Here is an 18,159-nt window from a genome sequence, read left to right as displayed (position 1 = left end):
AGCCTTGTTTCCTCAGCCTTTGAGGAGTTCTCATCTCTGTAAGGGACAGATAAAATGTCAGTCAAGATCACTGTCCTCGTAGAGCTCCTAAAACAATGGCAGTGTTGCCATTCTGCCTCAAAAGGAGGTGGGGTGACCCAGCCATGTCCAGCCACAGTCCCTCTGTTGGGGTATATTCAACCAGCCAATTGCTATAACATTTTAAAAATCTGCATCAACAGTATGAAGATTTGTTTGTCCCCTTGCTGTTTTTATTTTATGCAAAGCAACTCTTTCATACTCAAGCCTCTTATTATTCCAAAACCATTATGCACCAGATTGTCTTTGTTTTGTAGCTCATTATAGAGATTCAAATGATCAAATTACAGAGTTTTCTGTGTGTCTTTTTCACACAATATAACTGTATGTAAACCAGAACTGAGAAAGAGTTGAAGTTATTCAAATTATGCTGAACAAAGCTTATGGGCACCAATGTAAGCTGACACATCACATATCCAGGTGTTCTCTGTGATCTAAATTCCTTTCATTTTAATCCTTTCTGCAGATATTTTGTATATTTTCTTACTAATATTTTATGATATAAATAGGAGCATCTGCAGCCTAGTGTAAGGTTTTGGAAATCTGAAAGATCTCTGTGATTAACTTTTCTGCTTCATGGTGAGCTGAAAAGCAGCTTTCAATCTGAAATCAAGAGAGAGATTCCACTGAGGATTTGGGGACAGGCCCAGCAGAACTGTTTTGAGCACAATGGACCTGGAACTCCTGCTGACTTCAAGTAAAATTGAAGATATAACAGTATTTCACAAAATGAGCTCTAGAGTAAGGAAAATGCTTTAGCATCTTACTGCAAATATTTTTTCTTATTCCTTTTCAGGAAAGGAAAGAAGTATGTTTTCCTCAATGGCTTGAATTCATTCATTTCAAATTTAAAAATACTTTCTTGTTTTGAGAGAAAGAGATTCCTCTAAGAGAGACCCATTTGTAATGAATACTTCCATGTATTTGGATGGTCTTTGGATATGTAAATTAAGAACATTTGGAATTTAGAGATGTTGAGTTTCTTATGAAAACATGATGGTGAAAATCCCATTGGCTTTTGTGAGAGACAGATTTAGTTAATAAAGAATATTTATGCAGGTACTGACTAGATTTAATGTGCCAGCTGTGTGTGGCTTCAGCTCCTTGCTGGCATTCTTTAATGAAGGATAAGCAGACAGATGCTTTTCAGCTGACTCCCAAACAGAAAAGAGGTCTTGGATGCTGCTCTTCAAAAGATTTCAGAAGCCAATAAAGAGAATTGAGTGTGGTGACTTCGTTCATTCAGATGGCAGCTGTCCCACTGTTTCATCAGTTTGAGGGATGTAAATTAACATTTTGAGATTATTCCCTGTGGAACAATCTAATAGGAACCAAGCAGAAGCATGTAAACATTGAACTGATTTGAAATGTAAATATCCCAAATAATGTGGTGATTTGTCAAACTAAAAGGATTACAGATAGCTGTCCAAAAAAAGATACTGGAAGCTAGAAACACCAGAAATAAAGGCATTAGTTTTCTTTACCCTGCATGACAAGGGTAATAAACCCACATCGATAAAGTCAGGTAGGGAGTTTAAATTAACTTTCTTTATTGTCCATTTTCATTTCAAAAGGATATAAAACTGAATAAGTATTAGATTGCTGCTATTGAATTGAATGAGATTCTGCTTTAGTTTCATTTTTGTGTCAACTATGCTTTATTTATTTTCCTCTCTTCATTATTTATGTACATTCACAAAGCTATATTTAAAATTATTTATGGGTTTTGATTTAGAGTGAGACAACAGTGAGACACATCTCATACTGTGTTGTGCATTCTTGCAGCTCTTAGCAAATGCAGTGTAATTTTTCTGGCCTGAGGCATTTTGTCAGAGGGTTATGTGTAGTGCACTAAAACCAGAGGGATTATTGTGTATTGCATAATTATAGGGCCACATTTTAGACACCCCTATTTCTGTATTTGTTTGAGCATCTCTAGCATCAAGGGCTGTAATTGTGAGCTGATTCATAACAAGCTGTGAGATTCTAATTATCTAACATTTTTAACTGCAGCTTCCTATCTGAATTCAATGGTGATTAGACTTTTCATGGCCTGTTGCAATATTCATTAGCAGATCTTGTGTATGTCCTTAACTTCCACAGAGCTGACAGTGGAGCAAGAACCCTCAGCAAAGAGGAGAGGACAGTTATGAAAAGGGAGTTTGGGATAAGAATTCACTAAAGCTCAATTGCTTTCAGTAGGATTTAGGGTTTCTTAAATAATTAAAAAATAAAAAGGGTGTATTAGGAGCAGCAAGAGACAAAAGTTTACAGTTCTATAGTTTTTTTCATTATTTAGCTCCTTGCTTTTCAAAGAGAGGCTCAAGCTTCCATTAGTGAGGGGTGAAAGGGCCTTATAAAAAAAGCAAGTGATTTTTGACAGATAAGGCAAGGATGGGGAGGGTTTATAAACTCAAAAAGGAGAGACTTAGATTAGATGTTAGGAAGAAATTCTTTAGTCAGAGGGTAGTGAGCCATGGGAACAGATTGCCCAGAGAAGCTGTGGATGCCCCATCCCTGGGAGTGTTGGAGGCCAGGCTGGACAGGGAGTGGGCGGTGACCCCATGGCAGAGGGGTTGGAACTTGATCATCTCCATGTTCTCTGTCAATCCAAACCATTCTGAGTCTATTATTCTTTGATTCTATGATACCTGCCTTTTGAGACAACATAAATTGCTCCTCTGAAGCTGGTTGCACATTTTACTGTGTCAAGAAAACATCCAGCATCATCTACTTGTGTAGGGTGCTGAGCTTGAACTTCAGCAGGAGCTGTTTAAAGTATATTTCAAATAAAACACTCAGATATAATTGATAAAAGAATGTGAAAAGGACTTCATTCCACTCCTGTATTTTTTATCCCTATAAAATTAATCCTGTGCAATGAAGGCAGAGTGGGCATTGCTGGGTACAACTGTGTTGTTGCATTAAGGTCAGTGACAATGGCCAGATTCACTTTAGATGTTAAATCTTTCACCAGATAAAATCCACATATATTTCATTAGTATATTACAGCCATACTGACTTGGAGGCCTCTGAATAATTTAGTACCTGGACATACTTGTTATTGTTCAAGAAAAGGCTTTCTATATCCTCATTAGTTGAGTGAAAGTTCAGAATGCTGTGAAGTCTTAAGGGGCTTGTGAATCTCTGAAATCTTCTGACAGGTATTTTAAACACGAAATAGAAAAGTCAGAAGCAAAGTCACTGTATAACAAAGATAATGGTTGCTTAGGGAAAAAAAATAAATGAGAAAAGAGCATCAGGAAAACAAACATATAGAGCCTATTTTTCTTCTTGCTGGTCTCTAAGGGACCAGACAGATCCTTGGAACCTCCACAGTAGTTCTTCCCTTCTGTTCCCACTCCCTTCTTAAACAGCATTAATAATCTTAATTGTATTTACTTGAATTTGATTGTGCCACTGCTGTTTACTTTTGAGGCAGCTTCTAACTAAAAAAAAAAAAAAATTGGTCCTTTCTAACTTCTGTAACTTACATTCCACACTTCATAGAATCTACCATGTCTGACCTCTTCTTTCTAAGATCACTTCAGAGTTCAGTGCTGCAGGAGCACACTGTGCTCCAGCAAACAGAACCATGGATTCCTAGAATGGTTTGGATTGAAAAGGACCATAAAGATCATCTCATTCCAACCTTCCTGCCATGGGTAGGGACACCTTCCCCTAACAAATGCTTTTGCATATGTCCTGCATAGTGAAAAATTGCTGTTCCATTCTCTTCTTAAAAGTAGATTATTTTATCACTAACACTTCAGAGAATTTCTTCCACATCACTTTACATTTTCCTGGTTTATTTATACTTGTCTGGAGTACTTTGCATAGGAATTTTATATGGGTCTGCTAGAAGATTAAGATTTGGTTTTGCATTCTAGTATGTACTGTATTTCAGTAATTGACAGGCACTTGTATGAATTTGGAATTCAACACCAGATTGTGTTGCTTTTTAAAATTTTGACAAGAAGCAAAATGTTCAGTAAAAAATCCTTTCTTTTCACTTGTTTCTGTCACTCTCCTTTCAATAATGTAAACATTGCTGCCTCACAAACAGAAGGCCTTAGGAACCTATTTCAGTGATATTTATATTTCACATTTTTCTAATAAAATCCCTTAAGGTTTGCAGTGTAATTTGCACTTCTGAGAGCAGCCATTGACTCGGGAGAAAGAGAAAGGTGGGTGCAGTAGGTGTTTGAATGGGTTCTCAACTCAGTGCTACTAGAGGAATTGAGTTCAGATTTATTTAAATAAAAGCAGTTTTGAATAAGTGACTGCTGAGAGATTAAAGTTGTCTCTAAAGAGCAGTGTTCCTGAAACTCTGCAGCTCTCTGTGCCCAGAACTGAGACGCTGTGTTGGTGCTTTCACTATTCTGCCCAGCTTCACACTCATTAATCAAAAGCGCTCGCATTTTCTGCAAAACTGACATTTTCTTTCAAAACTGTGTGATTGCTAATTTGTGTGCTGTATTTCCATTAATCATGACCACAGCAGGTACATCTTGGCAAGGTGAAATCTCTGTAAGCTCTCCCCTGTGTCCTCCCTCAGGTGAAGGAAGAGGAGCCGGCAGCCAAGCACGCGCTGATGATCCAGGAGACGCTGCAGCAGGCGGCGGTGGAGCTGGCGGAGCAGCATCACCTGGTGGTGTCCTCGGATGAGGTGGAGGGCATCGAGACAGTCACTGTCTACACCCAGGGTGGGGAGGCTTCAGAGTTCATTGTCTATGTTCAGGAAGCTGTGCAGCCTGTGGAGGAGCAAGCTGTGGAAGAATCAGTGCAGGAGCTTTAGAGAGCAATGCTCAAAGGAGATGATTTCTTGATTTGCCAAAGCCAGAGGTTCGGGGGTTTTTTGTCCCAACCAAAAGTGAGCAAGCTGATGGATTTTCAGTTGATTTGTAAAGTGATCTAACTGGTTGAATTGTATCAGTAACTTTGATGTATTATGTGCAAAACCTTCTCAGACTTTTTTTTTTTTCCTATAAAATACTTTTAAGGAAAAAGTATTCTTCCCCTTCTTCGAAGATCTCTCACTTGATTCCTGTAAATTCACACAAATATTATCTGTTCAAAACTGTGGTATCCTATGGTAAAAACCATCTGTAAAAGTACCTAGAGTGTCTGGAAAAGCCCATACATCCCATTTCATACATTCTTCATATGTTCTTGACTTGGCTGGAAGCAAAGTTGTTTTTTCTATAATTTAAAAGGGCCTCTTAGCTCTGAGTTCATGCTTAGAAAGTGTCTGCTGAGTTGTGGATCTAACCCAAACAAAGCCTCAAAATTTAATGAGAAACACACCACAGATGGACTGTAGTTTATACCTGTGCGATGGTCCTTTGAGTTTGGGAGGTATTTAAAGCCATAAATGATAATTCTGGGTATCAGTAGGATGACTGTTATTTAACTATTTGAATAATGATAACTGTTTCCATCCCACTGAATAAATACCTGTCTAGTATCATAAGGTGAAACCAAAACTGTCAAATCAAGGAAATAGTCTTTTGTTTTTAAGAAAAAAAATATATTCAAAAGATTTGTAAATGCTATAAAAGATGTATGTTCATATGTTTTAAACAGAGTGTGAAAAAATTTGTACAAAAAGCTTAAGTAAATATTGATGAGAATCAAGATACTCTTAATTATGCATGTACATAGTTCCAGATTTTTCTTCATGAATCTTGAATTGTTTCTGGTTTAATATTTTTAAATTTGAGCTATAAAAATTATTAATAAATAAAAAATTGTCTAATGTTTTCTTCTAATGCTTCAATTTCTTAAGTGTTGTTTTCCCTTTTGTAGCTAATTAAAAAGTGCTGGTGTGCATTGACTCTGACAAGTTATTCCTCCAGTTAGTAGTCTCTTATCAAGAAAGTGCCACCATGAAATAAAGGCAGACCTTTCAATGTGATTTAACTTATTTCTGGGTATCCTGGGTAAAAAAGTGGAAAAAAGCTTTTGACTAAGTGGATGCAATGTGGTGAGTTGGTTGTCAGCATCTTCTGAGTCTGCTGGGTTCTCTTGGTGCTGGGCAAAACCAGAGTGCAAACCTGTGGTGACAGTTTCTCCCTTAGCTGTGGCAATGGGGAGCTTAAATTTGTTAATGGAGAAGAACTGAGAATTGCTTGACTTGGGTGGCAGCTTTGTTTGCTCTGGTTTCATCCTGAGGGTGCACCAGGAGCCCCAGGGATGTTGGGTTTGCAGGGTGGAGACCTTGTTGCCATTTTGTGTCACTGACCAGAGCTGGTCACAAGTGTCAGGGTTGATTCTGTGTGTGTTCAGTAAACTTGGCGAGAATGAGCCATGAAATGTTTGGTAACATTGCTAATGTGATAAAAACTGATGCATCAAATGTATCAGTATGATTAATCTGCGTAAGAAACTGTGGTTTTGTAATTACTGGTTGAAATTCAGTGTTGATTTATAGAAACAATGCTTTCTGTTACTTAGAAAAGAAGAAAGCAGTCTCAAAAACTTACAGTTTATTGGAACAGCCTATTTGCTGTTAAAACCATTTGGAAGAGCCTCTTGATCACATGTGCTAACAGTGGTGAACTTAGTGTAAAACCTTCCTGAAAAGGCAACACAAAAATATTTTTCTGTGCATCACTCAAGAATTCTGAAGTACATTATTTCAGATAGACTGAGTAATTCTGCCTGGAAGAGGTGTGGCTGTATTTGGACAAAGTTTTGGAGTTTTGTTTGTTTTAATTTTTGTATATCACAGCCATACATACCTATGTAACTTAAGGCTTGATATATAATTGGTGAGTTATATCAAATTTTCCTATACTAAATCATAAACACTTGAATTTTCTGCTTCTTTTTTTTATTATTATTAAAATACTTTTCAATTCAGGTCTTTTTTCCCCAGCTCTGTCTCCCATGACCTAAACAGTACAAATTGTTGTTGCTTTTAATGGTATGTTTTCCAACAAGATTACAGAAGTGACATTGATGCAATTCAGATTTTCAAAACATTTTAATATTTTTAATTCTTCTAAAGTTATAAATTTCTTTGTCCACACACCATCTTAGCTCTGCTGTATAGAATATGCACTACACCTTATTAATAAAGGAAAATTATTTCACATTCCAATAATTTGCTCACAACATGGCCATGTGCTTTACAAATTTTAAAAAAACCAAGCCAAACCCAAAACACAGGAGAAAACCTCTTGCATCTCAAGAATGAGTAGTCCTGTTAGCACAACTAGTAGAGAAAGGAAGAATGTCGCAGAAATCATAGATATGCAAGATATTCAATTGTTCAAATGATTTAAGATCCAAGTGGGCAGAAAATCTGGTGTGTGGGGGAATTCAGGACTCAGTATTTGGCTTGAATTCTTCACCTGTGGAGGAGTCTGATCACAGAAGGTTCAGTGAAGTGTCAATGGAAATGAGGAAATTGACCCAGTGAGGAAGTTTTACCTTTCTGGTCCTTGTGAAAATTCAACTCTTGGGACAAAGATATACTGAATGTTTGAGACTGATCCCTCAGGGAGAACTTCTTTCCCAAGTCCCACCCAATCTTTTATGGAGGTAGAAATATCAACCCATCTTATGCCCTAAAAGACTGCAAGCCTGTCGTCTTGCCTACAATTAGAGTTGTATTAATGTAAGAGCAGTGAGATTCAATTGAGGACTCTGCTGCCAGTATTGAAAAAAAATAAGGTTCATTTTTATTTTGTAATTCTTTTGATCTGTTAATAAGGATGACTGCTCTCAGCACTCACAGAGCAGAGCTTTGTGAAACAGATGATGTGCACAAAGTCATAGTTTAGGGATGATTATATTTGGGTTTGTGTTGATGGTTGGATTTCTTTACACCAGATTACAATTTTTGCTATTTGTAGGTACGTTTGAGCTGTATCTGAACGTTTGAACAGGCAGTGACATGAGCTCATTTGCAGATGGCATCATTAACAAAAGTTTGGCTTGTTTGGGTAATGGTAATCCTGCAGTGAACTGCAGATGTTCTGTTCCCTTTTGTGATACAATGACAGTGAGGTTACTGAGTGGTGCTGCACGTGGCTTGACAGCTTCTCAATTTGCATTTTCAGCTTTCCCATCAGAGCAGACATTATTTCCATCAATAGCAGCTCTACTCCATTTGTCTTTTTTCTCCCTTGAAATGAGGGCAACTTTAATCTGGAAAGACTTTCATGTTCACTCAGTCACAGAGATGTATTTTGGCTCAGCCTGAGGATCAGACTTGCTATTAGGACATAAATATGCAGTATCATTTCCATTCCTGATATAGTTCTACCAGGTAAGTGATTAAGGTGATCTTTCATGAGTTTCTGTTCTCAACTTGCCTTTATTGTGCTTTAAGTGATTATAAACAGTGCCACACATTTCAAACGATAGTGCAAATTACAGATCTTTGATATCTGCCTGACAAAATATTCTGTTCAAGTCCATTGTGTTCCCCACCTCATCAACCCTCAAAATGGTTGAAAAGAGAAAGGAAACCAGCATGTTTCTCTCTTGATAAACACTGATGAACAGAAATGCTGTGTCTGTGACTGATACCAGCTCTGGTCCTATTCCATGCCATGTGCTCTGGGATGATCCTTCTGGAGCAGAGAGGTTGGACCAGGTGACCCAATGGGTGTTTTCCAACCTGGCCCATTCTGAGATTCTGTGAAGTGCTTGTGTGTGCCCTGATCAGCAATGTTCAAGGATTTCACCAGAGGGGAAGGAGCAGAGCTCAGTGTCAAACAAAACCATGGAATAAAATCATCAAGGAAAAGAAATACTAGGTCAAATAACAGAATTAACACCCTGTTGGGACAATCTGTTAGCCTGGAAGGTAATACCTAAAGGTCATCTTGAGTAGCTCTGTTTTTGCACTGAGTGAAATACAGCCAGACATTGAGAATGAGCCTGGTGGGAAGAACAGGGCAGCTGACCTCAAAGGTTTCTCTGCCACCTCAGGTTTCTGGGCATTTAATGACAGCAAAAGAGAAAAAAAGTGACAAAAGACCTTTTTTATATTCAGAACCACACCTAACAAGGATGTTTGTCAGAGCTCACTCTGAAGGAATTGATGAGATGGTCTTTGATGGGATCTTAAATGAGAGCAAAATCACCACTTACGTTTCCTTATTCCTAGGTCACATATTCTTCATAAATGTTCAGTGCAAGGCTTGAAGTGAGTAGTGGCTGCCAGTAAAGCAGAAAAACAAAATAAATATCTCTGACAACACTATAAATGACCTTTATATTCCCTATAAAAGTATTTTTTACAGGCTAGTTTGCTAAAGTGGGATAAAGAGAGAAATCACAGTCAATATGTTGCACAGAGCTCTTCCTGGTTTTTGAAATGTTGCAAATTTTCCTGAAAAGTGGAAATAACTATCAGCCTAGGTAAATTTAAAGGGATCAAAAAGTCTTCACTGTCTTGGAATGAAAACAAACAATGGGAATTTATAGAGCAAGCCTTGATTTGAGTTTTTCTTCAGTTCAAGGAATGTTATCGTCTGGGAAACTAGGGATCATTTTGTGTTGTGTACCCAAATGAAACACTCTGCAAGTGTGTTTTACAGGAACACATAAAGATATATGAGAATGAGACCACAGGAGCTCTGCATTGGTAATATTCTTTATGGCCAAGCAGTGAAATAAGGGACAAAATATCACAGTGGATTACAGAGCCAGTCAATGTTTTTACACTTTGCTCTAGAAATGGTTCCCCTTTTTGATTAGCCTTTATAGCATTTATTTTGCTACTACCATTTGGAGTGAAAATACTTTCTGGGAGCTGAGTTGGCCCAGGGTATTAAAAGTAGAGTACAGAATATTTTAGGGATGGATAACTTGTTCAAATACATGTTCAGATGGTATTAGTCAAATATTCCTTTCATCTAATGGTGACTGAATGAGTTCAAATCCAATATATGATTTAAAAAGGTCCAAATCAGAAAATCTCTATGCTTTGTGCATACCTCTTACCTCTTAGTCAAAGGCCAATCAATTTCTCCAGCAGAAACAGCCACCCTTCACTTGCCAGAGTTTGTCTAGACAGTGACATTCTATTTAGAGTTTGGGTTTAGCTATTCAGGTTGCATTTCCAAACCCTAAATGAATTGCACATGAAGCCTTCTATTTGGAGTGTAGTCCTGCTCACCCAGAGATGTTTTCCATTTCTGTTCAAGTCATTTCCCTGGACTGGGTGTTGACTTGAACTCCTGGGTGGTGCCACAGCACAAGAACTTCTTATGGCATAGTTGTGCTTTTTTGTGACATCAGAACACGTGATGCTACAAAAATTATTTACTGAAGTGCTAGAGAAATGTTGTCTATTTTTGAATCTAGAAGTGTTCACCAGGACTGTGTCATCCCCAGGAGCTTCTCTCTCCATCTGTCAGCATTGGCTCAAAGTTTTACCAGCAGAATGGGTGTGCTGGGGGTGCTTGGCCAGGTTTTGGCAGCAGGGGGGTGACAATTTGGCATCTGTGAGGAGCTGCCACAAACTTCTCCCCATATCTGACAGAGCCAGAGCCAGCCAGCTCCAGGACAGAGCCACAGAGCAGTGATGGCTGTAACTCCTCTGGGATAACATATTTAATGAGGGGGAAACAATTGTTTTCTGGGATAACATATTTAATAAAGGGGAAACTATTGTGCAGAAGGAATTGCAGGCAGAGTGAGAATATGTAAGAGAAACCTCTCTGCAGCCACCAAGGTCAGTGGGAAGGAGCGGGAGGAGATGCTGCAGGTGCCAGAGCTGATTCCCCTGGTGCAGCCCATGGTGAGGCAGCTGTGTCCCTGCAGCCCAGGGAGGTCCATGGGGATGCAGAGATCCACCTGCAGCCCACACCAGAGCAGGGAGCTGCCCAAAGCACGCTGTGATCCCATGGGAAGCCCTTGCCTAGGGGATCCTGGCAGGAGCTGTGTCCCTGTGGAGAGAGGAGCCCAGGCTGGAGCAGTCTGGGCAGAGCTGCAGCCCATGGGTGGGACCAGGGCTGGAGAAGTCCATGGAGACATTCCCATGGGAGAGACCCTGTGCTGCAGCTGAGCTGGAGAGGGAAGCAGCAGCAGAGACAAAAACAACGTGTGATGAACTGACCTCAGCCCCATTCCCATCCCCCTGCATCTGAGGGGGAGGAGGTAGAGCCCAGCAAGGAGGGATACATGAGGGCAAAGGTGTTTTGTTTTACTTCTCATTACCCTTAGTAATAAATCCAATTAATTTCCCCAAGTTTGATCTGTTTTACCTGCGACAGTAAGTGGTGAATGATCTCTCCCTGCCTTTATTTCAGCTCAGTGACCCTTTTGTTATATTTTCTCTCCCCTGTCCAGCTAGGAAGGGAAGTGACAGAACAGCTTTGGGGGGCACCTGGTGTCCAGCCAGGCTCAAACCAGAACAAAAGATCATGTAGAAGCTTCCTAAGATACCCCAAGGGAACTGGGGCATTTACTTAACCCCTTACACTTCCCTTGAGGCACACTGGGGAGTTTCACCCAAGCCTTCTGCTCACAGAGCTCCTGGGCAAGCTCAAGGAGCCAGCTGGTCATGAGCATTTTGGGGACTTCACTGATATCAACCAATATGGAATTTATGGCTTTGGAAAAGAGCACAACAGTGACAGGATAAAACTCCTTACACTGGTATGACTAATGCTGGCACTATCCTATGTTTTTATTTTGTATTACTTGAATATATTTATTTAGAGTGAATTATTTTCCCACTTGTCTGCGTAGATTATTTTTTTCTAGCAAAAGGTCTTTGCTAACATAACATGTCTGCATTAGAAATGTGGCCCACTGTAGTTCTCTCTCTGCCTCTTAAGGTGTAGGTAAACTGAAAACATTGACAAAGCTGTAGATGGTGTACTTCAACCACTATCATGCTTTAATTTTCCTGGGTCAGAATTAAAAAGAATAACCAAACCAACAAGCTTACAGAAAATTTAAATTTCTATGTAACTGAACAGAAAATAAAGGGAATGCCACAATGATTATATTCCATTTTTTGGGGATTAGTCTAATGATATTTTTATTTTATTTTACCTGAAGCTGCACCAGAACTTCCAGCTTTCCATGTGATGCTCTTAACTACAAAGCCTCTCCATAGCCTCATCTGAAGTGAGGAAACAAGGGAAGCAAGTAAACCTTAGACTTTTGTGTAAAGTTGCTGTTACTTTTGAGTGAACCTAATATTTCTTTAGTCTTACTCAAAACAGGCACTCAGCATGGAATCCAATCCATGGATGGTATTTTACACTAAGGAGGATGGAGGATGGACTATGAGTATAACTTATAAAGGGTTTAAGGTTTTGTGGGGTTTTTCATTGGTTTGGTTTGTTTTTTGTTGTTTGGGTTTGTTTTTGTCTTGGTTCCTTAGTTGGTTAGTTCATTTGGTATGGTTTGCTTGATTTAAAAACTGTTACAGAAGAAAGCCAAATGTAAGAGAAATTATGACAAATATTTATAAAAAATAAATATTTTGCTATGTCACATTCCAGCCTTTTTATTTTACTATTCGTATGTAATAGAATTCAAAATTTAGTCAATGGTAGTAGTAGGTACTGTAAACTCTCAACAAAAATCCTTGCCCTGAAGGTCTTAATCTCTTTCATCTCCAAGCAGGTGGGATTGATATAAGTTCCTAAAATACAGAGGTTTTTTCATGTGTGTAAATGGAGAATTAGAGTAGGAGGTAGCTGTAAATCTGTGGCACAGCCAAGAGAAGCTGGGTAGCTTTGTGTTGTCTTCCCCTTGAAAAAAAAAGTTTCAGAAATTCTAGAAACTGATATTTCCTTGGCAGATGAGTGGAAGCCCAAAAGGACAGACATTGGCTGAGTGATGGCAGCATGATTTCATTACGCTGTTTTTCAAGCAGTTATGGTTTTGGTTGGTATTTTCAGCATAGGGTTCTGCATGGGACCAGCTTTGAACTGTAGATACACTGATTTTAGGTGTCTTGTCATATAAATACTGTCCAGCCCCCAATGGGAGACTGTAGATGCTTTGGCAGGGACCAGTGTGACACCAGGATAAGCATAAACACAGCTTTCAAAACCATGCACAAGGGATATTCTTGAAAATTCTGATTTGGTAGTGTTGCAAACTAGAAGTCTGTCTTGAATTAACAATATACATATGTTTATCAGCAAAATTCTGTATTTATAATTTTCTATAGGGAAGCCACTGCAACTTCTTTCCTCCTGGCCACACCTAAAAGCAGAGACAGTGTTTTTCCTTACGCTACAAACTGTGGTTTTGACTTTCTTCTCTCTTCCCCCACCCTTGTTCACCAGCTGTTGGAGTCTGTACTTTTTGCTTATGTTGGTTCACAAAGACTTGAGGACACTGAGTACTGTGAGGCATCAATAAAGTTCCTAGGCTGGATGTCAGGATGTCCCATGTCACAGCTCAACATGAAGCCAGATTGCTGTTTAATTGCATATTTCCCAGTTGAGCCCAGATCTATCTGAATTGGACATTCATGCTTTTTCCCTGGTGCTCTATATTCAGAAGAATGCCTTGCCTCTCTCACTCTGCTTTCAGATCCCTGGGTGCTCCTTTGTTATGCTGAATGCTTTGGTTGCTCCATTTTTCTGCTGCTGTTCAAGGCAGTTTGCCTTATCCCCATTCCCAGAAATGTAACAGGATTCTGTGTATTAGAGGATTTTGCTTTTTCTAGATCCTGTCTATAAAACAGAAGGCACTAAGGCTGGGATACTGTGTGATTTACTGCAAACCCAAACCATTTCACTGAGCCTAACACCACAAGGGTATATGAATTTGGTTTAAATCACCCTCCCAGTGGTTTAGAAAGGTTAGTTAAATACCTGATTTAGACACTAATGATTGAGCCTGTGTGAGCTGGTAATTATGCACGCAGTAATTGAATGTGCTTGGGAGCATGTGTCATGGAAATGGGAACCAATGGGATTATACCACTTCTCAGGAGGCTTTGAGATTGAGAGGAACAGCAAGCATGGTTAAAAACAAAATTAGCTGTGCATATGTAGAGATTATAAAGCATCAGCAGACAAACAACAGAACTAATTCTCCTCAGGCAACGGCTGGGAGCTCATTGCCACTAAATGAGCATCCAGCTGGATGTGGATGGAGATGGGAGCTGGGTGAGGAGCGCTCATGACAAGAGTTCCTGGGGAACTCCAGCAATATCTGGAACAGGAGATGAAGCTGTGAAACAGATGCACAATAATTGCTCAGGACTTGCTGAAGAGCTGCACCACCAATCCACAGCATCCAAAGGTCAAGTTTGATTTGTACAAACCAAAGCATTGCAGCAGCTCTTGGGGCACAAACCAGAGCATTGCAGCAGCTCTTGGGGCAGGTAATGACCCACAAAGGTCCCAGCCTGTTGTGGTGTGCCTGAGCCAAGAGCTGTTGGTTGTGGTGTCACAGGCAGGAGGGAAGCATTGAAGAAGTCAGTCCAGAGAAAGAGGCACATACAGGAGCTGTAAAACTTTTAAAAGTTTAAAACTTTCACCTGTAATATGTGACATTTTCTGAGACCCCCATGATAGGGAGGAAATTATGAATCTGACTCCATGTTCTCAGAAGGTTAATTTATTATTTTTTGATCTATATTAGGGAATACTACACTAAACTATACTAAAGAACGCAGAAAGGATACAAACAGAAGGCTAAAAGATAATAATGAAAACTCGTGACTCCTCCCAGAGTCCTGACACAGCCTGACCCTGATTGGTCATTAAGTCAAAACAATTCACATGAAACCCAGGAACCAAGCACCTGTTGGTAAAAAATGTCCAAACCACATTCCAAAGCAGCAAAACACAGGAGAAGCAAATTAGATAATTATTGTTTTAATTTTTCTCTGAGGCTTCTCAGCTTCCCAGGAGAAAATCCTAGGCAAAGAGATTTTTCAGGAAATATGACAATGACAGTAATATGTAGCTGATCCTAGCAGAAACACACAGCCACTAATGGAGCATTTCTCCTTTGCTGCAGCTCTCCCTTACATCTGACTACACAAAACTTGTGAGGCTGTCTATGACAGAATTGTCTGCTGATTGCAAATGGAGTCACAATCCAACTGAGTTATTCCTGCCATCCTTTGTCAGTCATGGACTTTTGGGACCAAGCCCACAGAGATGATCAATGGGCTGGAGCACCTTTTCTATGAAGACAGGCTCAGAGAATTGAGATTGTTCAGCCTGGAAAAGAGGAGGCTCTGTGGAGACCTTATAGCAAGTTCAGGTTCCCAAAGGTGATACAAGAAAGCTGGAAAAGGACTTTTTAAAAATTATGGGGTGATAAGACAAGGGAAAATAACGTTGAGCTGAAAGGTGAGGGGTTTTTATTGGATGCTAGGAAAAAAATTTTCCCTGTGTGGGTGGTGAGGCACAGACTTCCCAGTGAAGCTGTGGCTGCCCCATCCCTGGATGTGTTCAAGGCCAGGCTGGGGGCTCTGAGCAACCTGGGATACTGGAAGGTGTCCCTGTCCATGGCAGGAGCATTGGAACTGGATGATCTTTAGGATCACTTCTATGAACCTTATTATGTATGGTTGTAAGTAAATTCAATATTGTTTTCCTAAATATTTTTAAAATTTGTAGCGTGAAACTAGAACTTCAGTTTATAGTCCCAAATTAAGTTGTTTGGCATTAAAAAAAAACCCTGGAAAACAATTCATCTGTACATTAATATCTTTGTGCATTGGAAGACATCTGGCCACTGTTGTGGTAAAGCCTGAGATGTCACTGAAGTTTTGAAAGAAGGATGTTGCGTTAGTGCAGAGTAAATGTCTGGGTTTTGGGCTTTTTTTTCTAATCTGCATATTAATTACTGTCACACAGCTGATGGAGTGGGCTGCAGCTAGATTCATCCCATTTAAATCAGTTTAATCCTTTGCAAGCTTGCAAAACTAATTATTCTGCATTTCCATCTAACACTGTGTAATACAAACTTCAATCTGTTCAGCTCCTGCTCCGGACCCTCAGTGACCTTTCTGCTCATACACCAGCAACACTGGCTGGAATTAATTTCTTCTCTCATTGGGAACATTCTTGTATTGATCCATTCTTCATAAAAGATAGTAAACTGTTACCTGCTGGACTATTCTTTGAATAATCTCTCTCTCTCTAATTTTTGCTTTTATCAGTGTCTTAGTTTGAAAAGACAGGTTTTTGCTAAGGAAGGCAGGAACCTCTCTTAAAATGGAAAATAAAAAAACCCTCCCTCCCAAATATTATAATTTTGAAATTAAGGGGCTCTCAGGCAAAGATATGGGAGTAGGAATAACAGTTCTTTATTAGGAAAAAGAAAAATGCTGTAATACAAAACAACACTGACAGAATAAAGAGTCAGAATAGGAGCTGACACCCTGTGGGTCAGGGTGGTGGCAGCAGACCCATTAAATGGTGGCTGCAGCCCTCCTGCAGTGCCAGCTGTGGTTCTGTTGGAGCAGCGAACCTGGAGAATGGTGGAATTTTCCTCTGAAGGTCCAGGGATACTAGAGACGGGCCTGGTCTTCCTCTGGGAATCCAGTGGAGAAGAAAACTGCTCCTTTGGGAATCCAGTGGGAAAGGCTGCCTGTGGTGTTCCAAACCTCAGATTATATCCAGGTAGGAATGCTTGGCTCCTCCCCCTGGGCAGAGCCTTTCCCAATGGGATGATGTAATTTGATCAGTCCTGCAGTGACACTCACTGGCTATTGTGGAGAGTTTATTTCAAGCATGGCTTAAAGAAAAAGGCCATGAAGGCATAAAGTTGAGAGAACAGTAAAAGGTAGTTGCAAAGCAGTTCCAAAAGCAGTTCCCAGGCTGATTGCTATAAACAATTAGACTCTCTCATGCATCACTTTATAAACAATAAAGTTCTCAGGCAGTCTTCCCATAACAAGTGAAACACCCTCTCTGGGAAAGGATGGCACCCTGGGAACAGATATGGAAGTTTTGGGAACCTTTCATATCACAGTGGGAACGCTGATTTTGTTTTGTGTAAACAATTATCGGTATTGTAAAACAAAAGGAGTGGTTAGAGTTTTCTCTGTTAGCCTATCGTGAACCTGGATTTTGGAATATGCATGAAGTTAATTAGCACTGTTATTTAAAGTGACTGATTGATCAATCGGAGTTCGATGCATTAAAGGATGGTCGTCTCCCCTTCGCTTCAACAGGCTATTAACAGAAAATATCTCCTGGAGGGAGGAATGGCTGTAGAAGAGATAAAGAAAACTGCCCCACCTTTAACAGATAGCAGTAGAATACACATCCCTAGCCACATCTTGCATTTGCAGCCTAAGACAATCAGCCTCAGAGTTTGGATCATGCATCCCATAGCATGGCTTTCCTTTCAGCATGGAGACATATTGCCATCAATTCCTGGTGGGGAGTCCAGCAGCCTCTGCATCTGTTCCCTGTGTTACATCTCTGCCTTGGCAACGAGACATTCTGTGCAGCTTAATTTGTCCTGGCTGGATTTGTCTGCCTCATCAGCTTGATTTAATTGACCATCTTGTGAAGTGAACCTGAGGTGGAGCTGTTCTGCTGACGGGAGGGCAGCAGGTTCAGTGGGCACAGCCCCTTCTGCTGGGGCTGCACCAGACATATTCATGTAGCAGAAATCTCTCCTTACAGGCTTGAAATGTCTCTTTACAGGCTTCAACTCCACTCTGCTTTAGGATTGCACAGTCCACACAGCACTGCAGTGAATCACTTCCTTGTGGATTTGAGTTTCACATTCTCCCATTTATTCCTATTTTTAAATTTTTTTGCAATATTTGTTTCCACGTCAGAGCTCATTTAGCTGGAGCCTTTCTCCCGTGACCATCGCTAACACAATGATGATAATCGCTCTTTCTGAGAATTGCTATTATTTGTTCTGGTTTTCACAAGTGTTAAGGGAAAACAGTGAAGGTATCCCTCCCTTGATGTGAAACTTACCCACGTTTGCATGACCTTCAGATGGGCAGGGCCTCTCGCAGGGCTGTGGCTGTTCCAGGCAAGTGGCCCAGAACTGGAGCTCTGGTGACAACATTCTTGCAGCCTTTCTGCTGGGCACGGGTGGCAGTTTATTTCCATCATTCTACAGAGCTAAACAAGATGTAGAAAACATGCAGCTCTA

At 40.1% G+C, this 18,159-nt stretch overlaps 1 protein-coding gene across 1 annotated transcript in view; it reads left to right on the top strand.

Moving 5' to 3' along the window:
• The window catches only part of ZFAT (zinc finger and AT-hook domain containing), an 86,151-nt gene extending 80,326 nt beyond the window's left edge, over window positions 1-5,825 (top strand). The window contains 1 exon segment of the mRNA XM_058808897.1: window positions 4,637-5,825. Within this exon segment, the coding sequence (XP_058664880.1) occupies window positions 4,637-4,876 (240 nt within the window). The 3' untranslated portion in view covers window positions 4,877-5,825.
• Window positions 5,826-18,159: the final 12,334 nt, after the last annotated feature.

Source organism: Ammospiza caudacuta, chromosome 1, assembly GCF_027887145.1.
Source record: "Ammospiza caudacuta isolate bAmmCau1 chromosome 1, bAmmCau1.pri, whole genome shotgun sequence".
Classification (NCBI taxonomy): domain Eukaryota; kingdom Metazoa; phylum Chordata; class Aves; order Passeriformes; family Passerellidae; genus Ammospiza; species Ammospiza caudacuta.
This window is presented reverse-complemented; position numbering and strand designations above follow the sequence as displayed.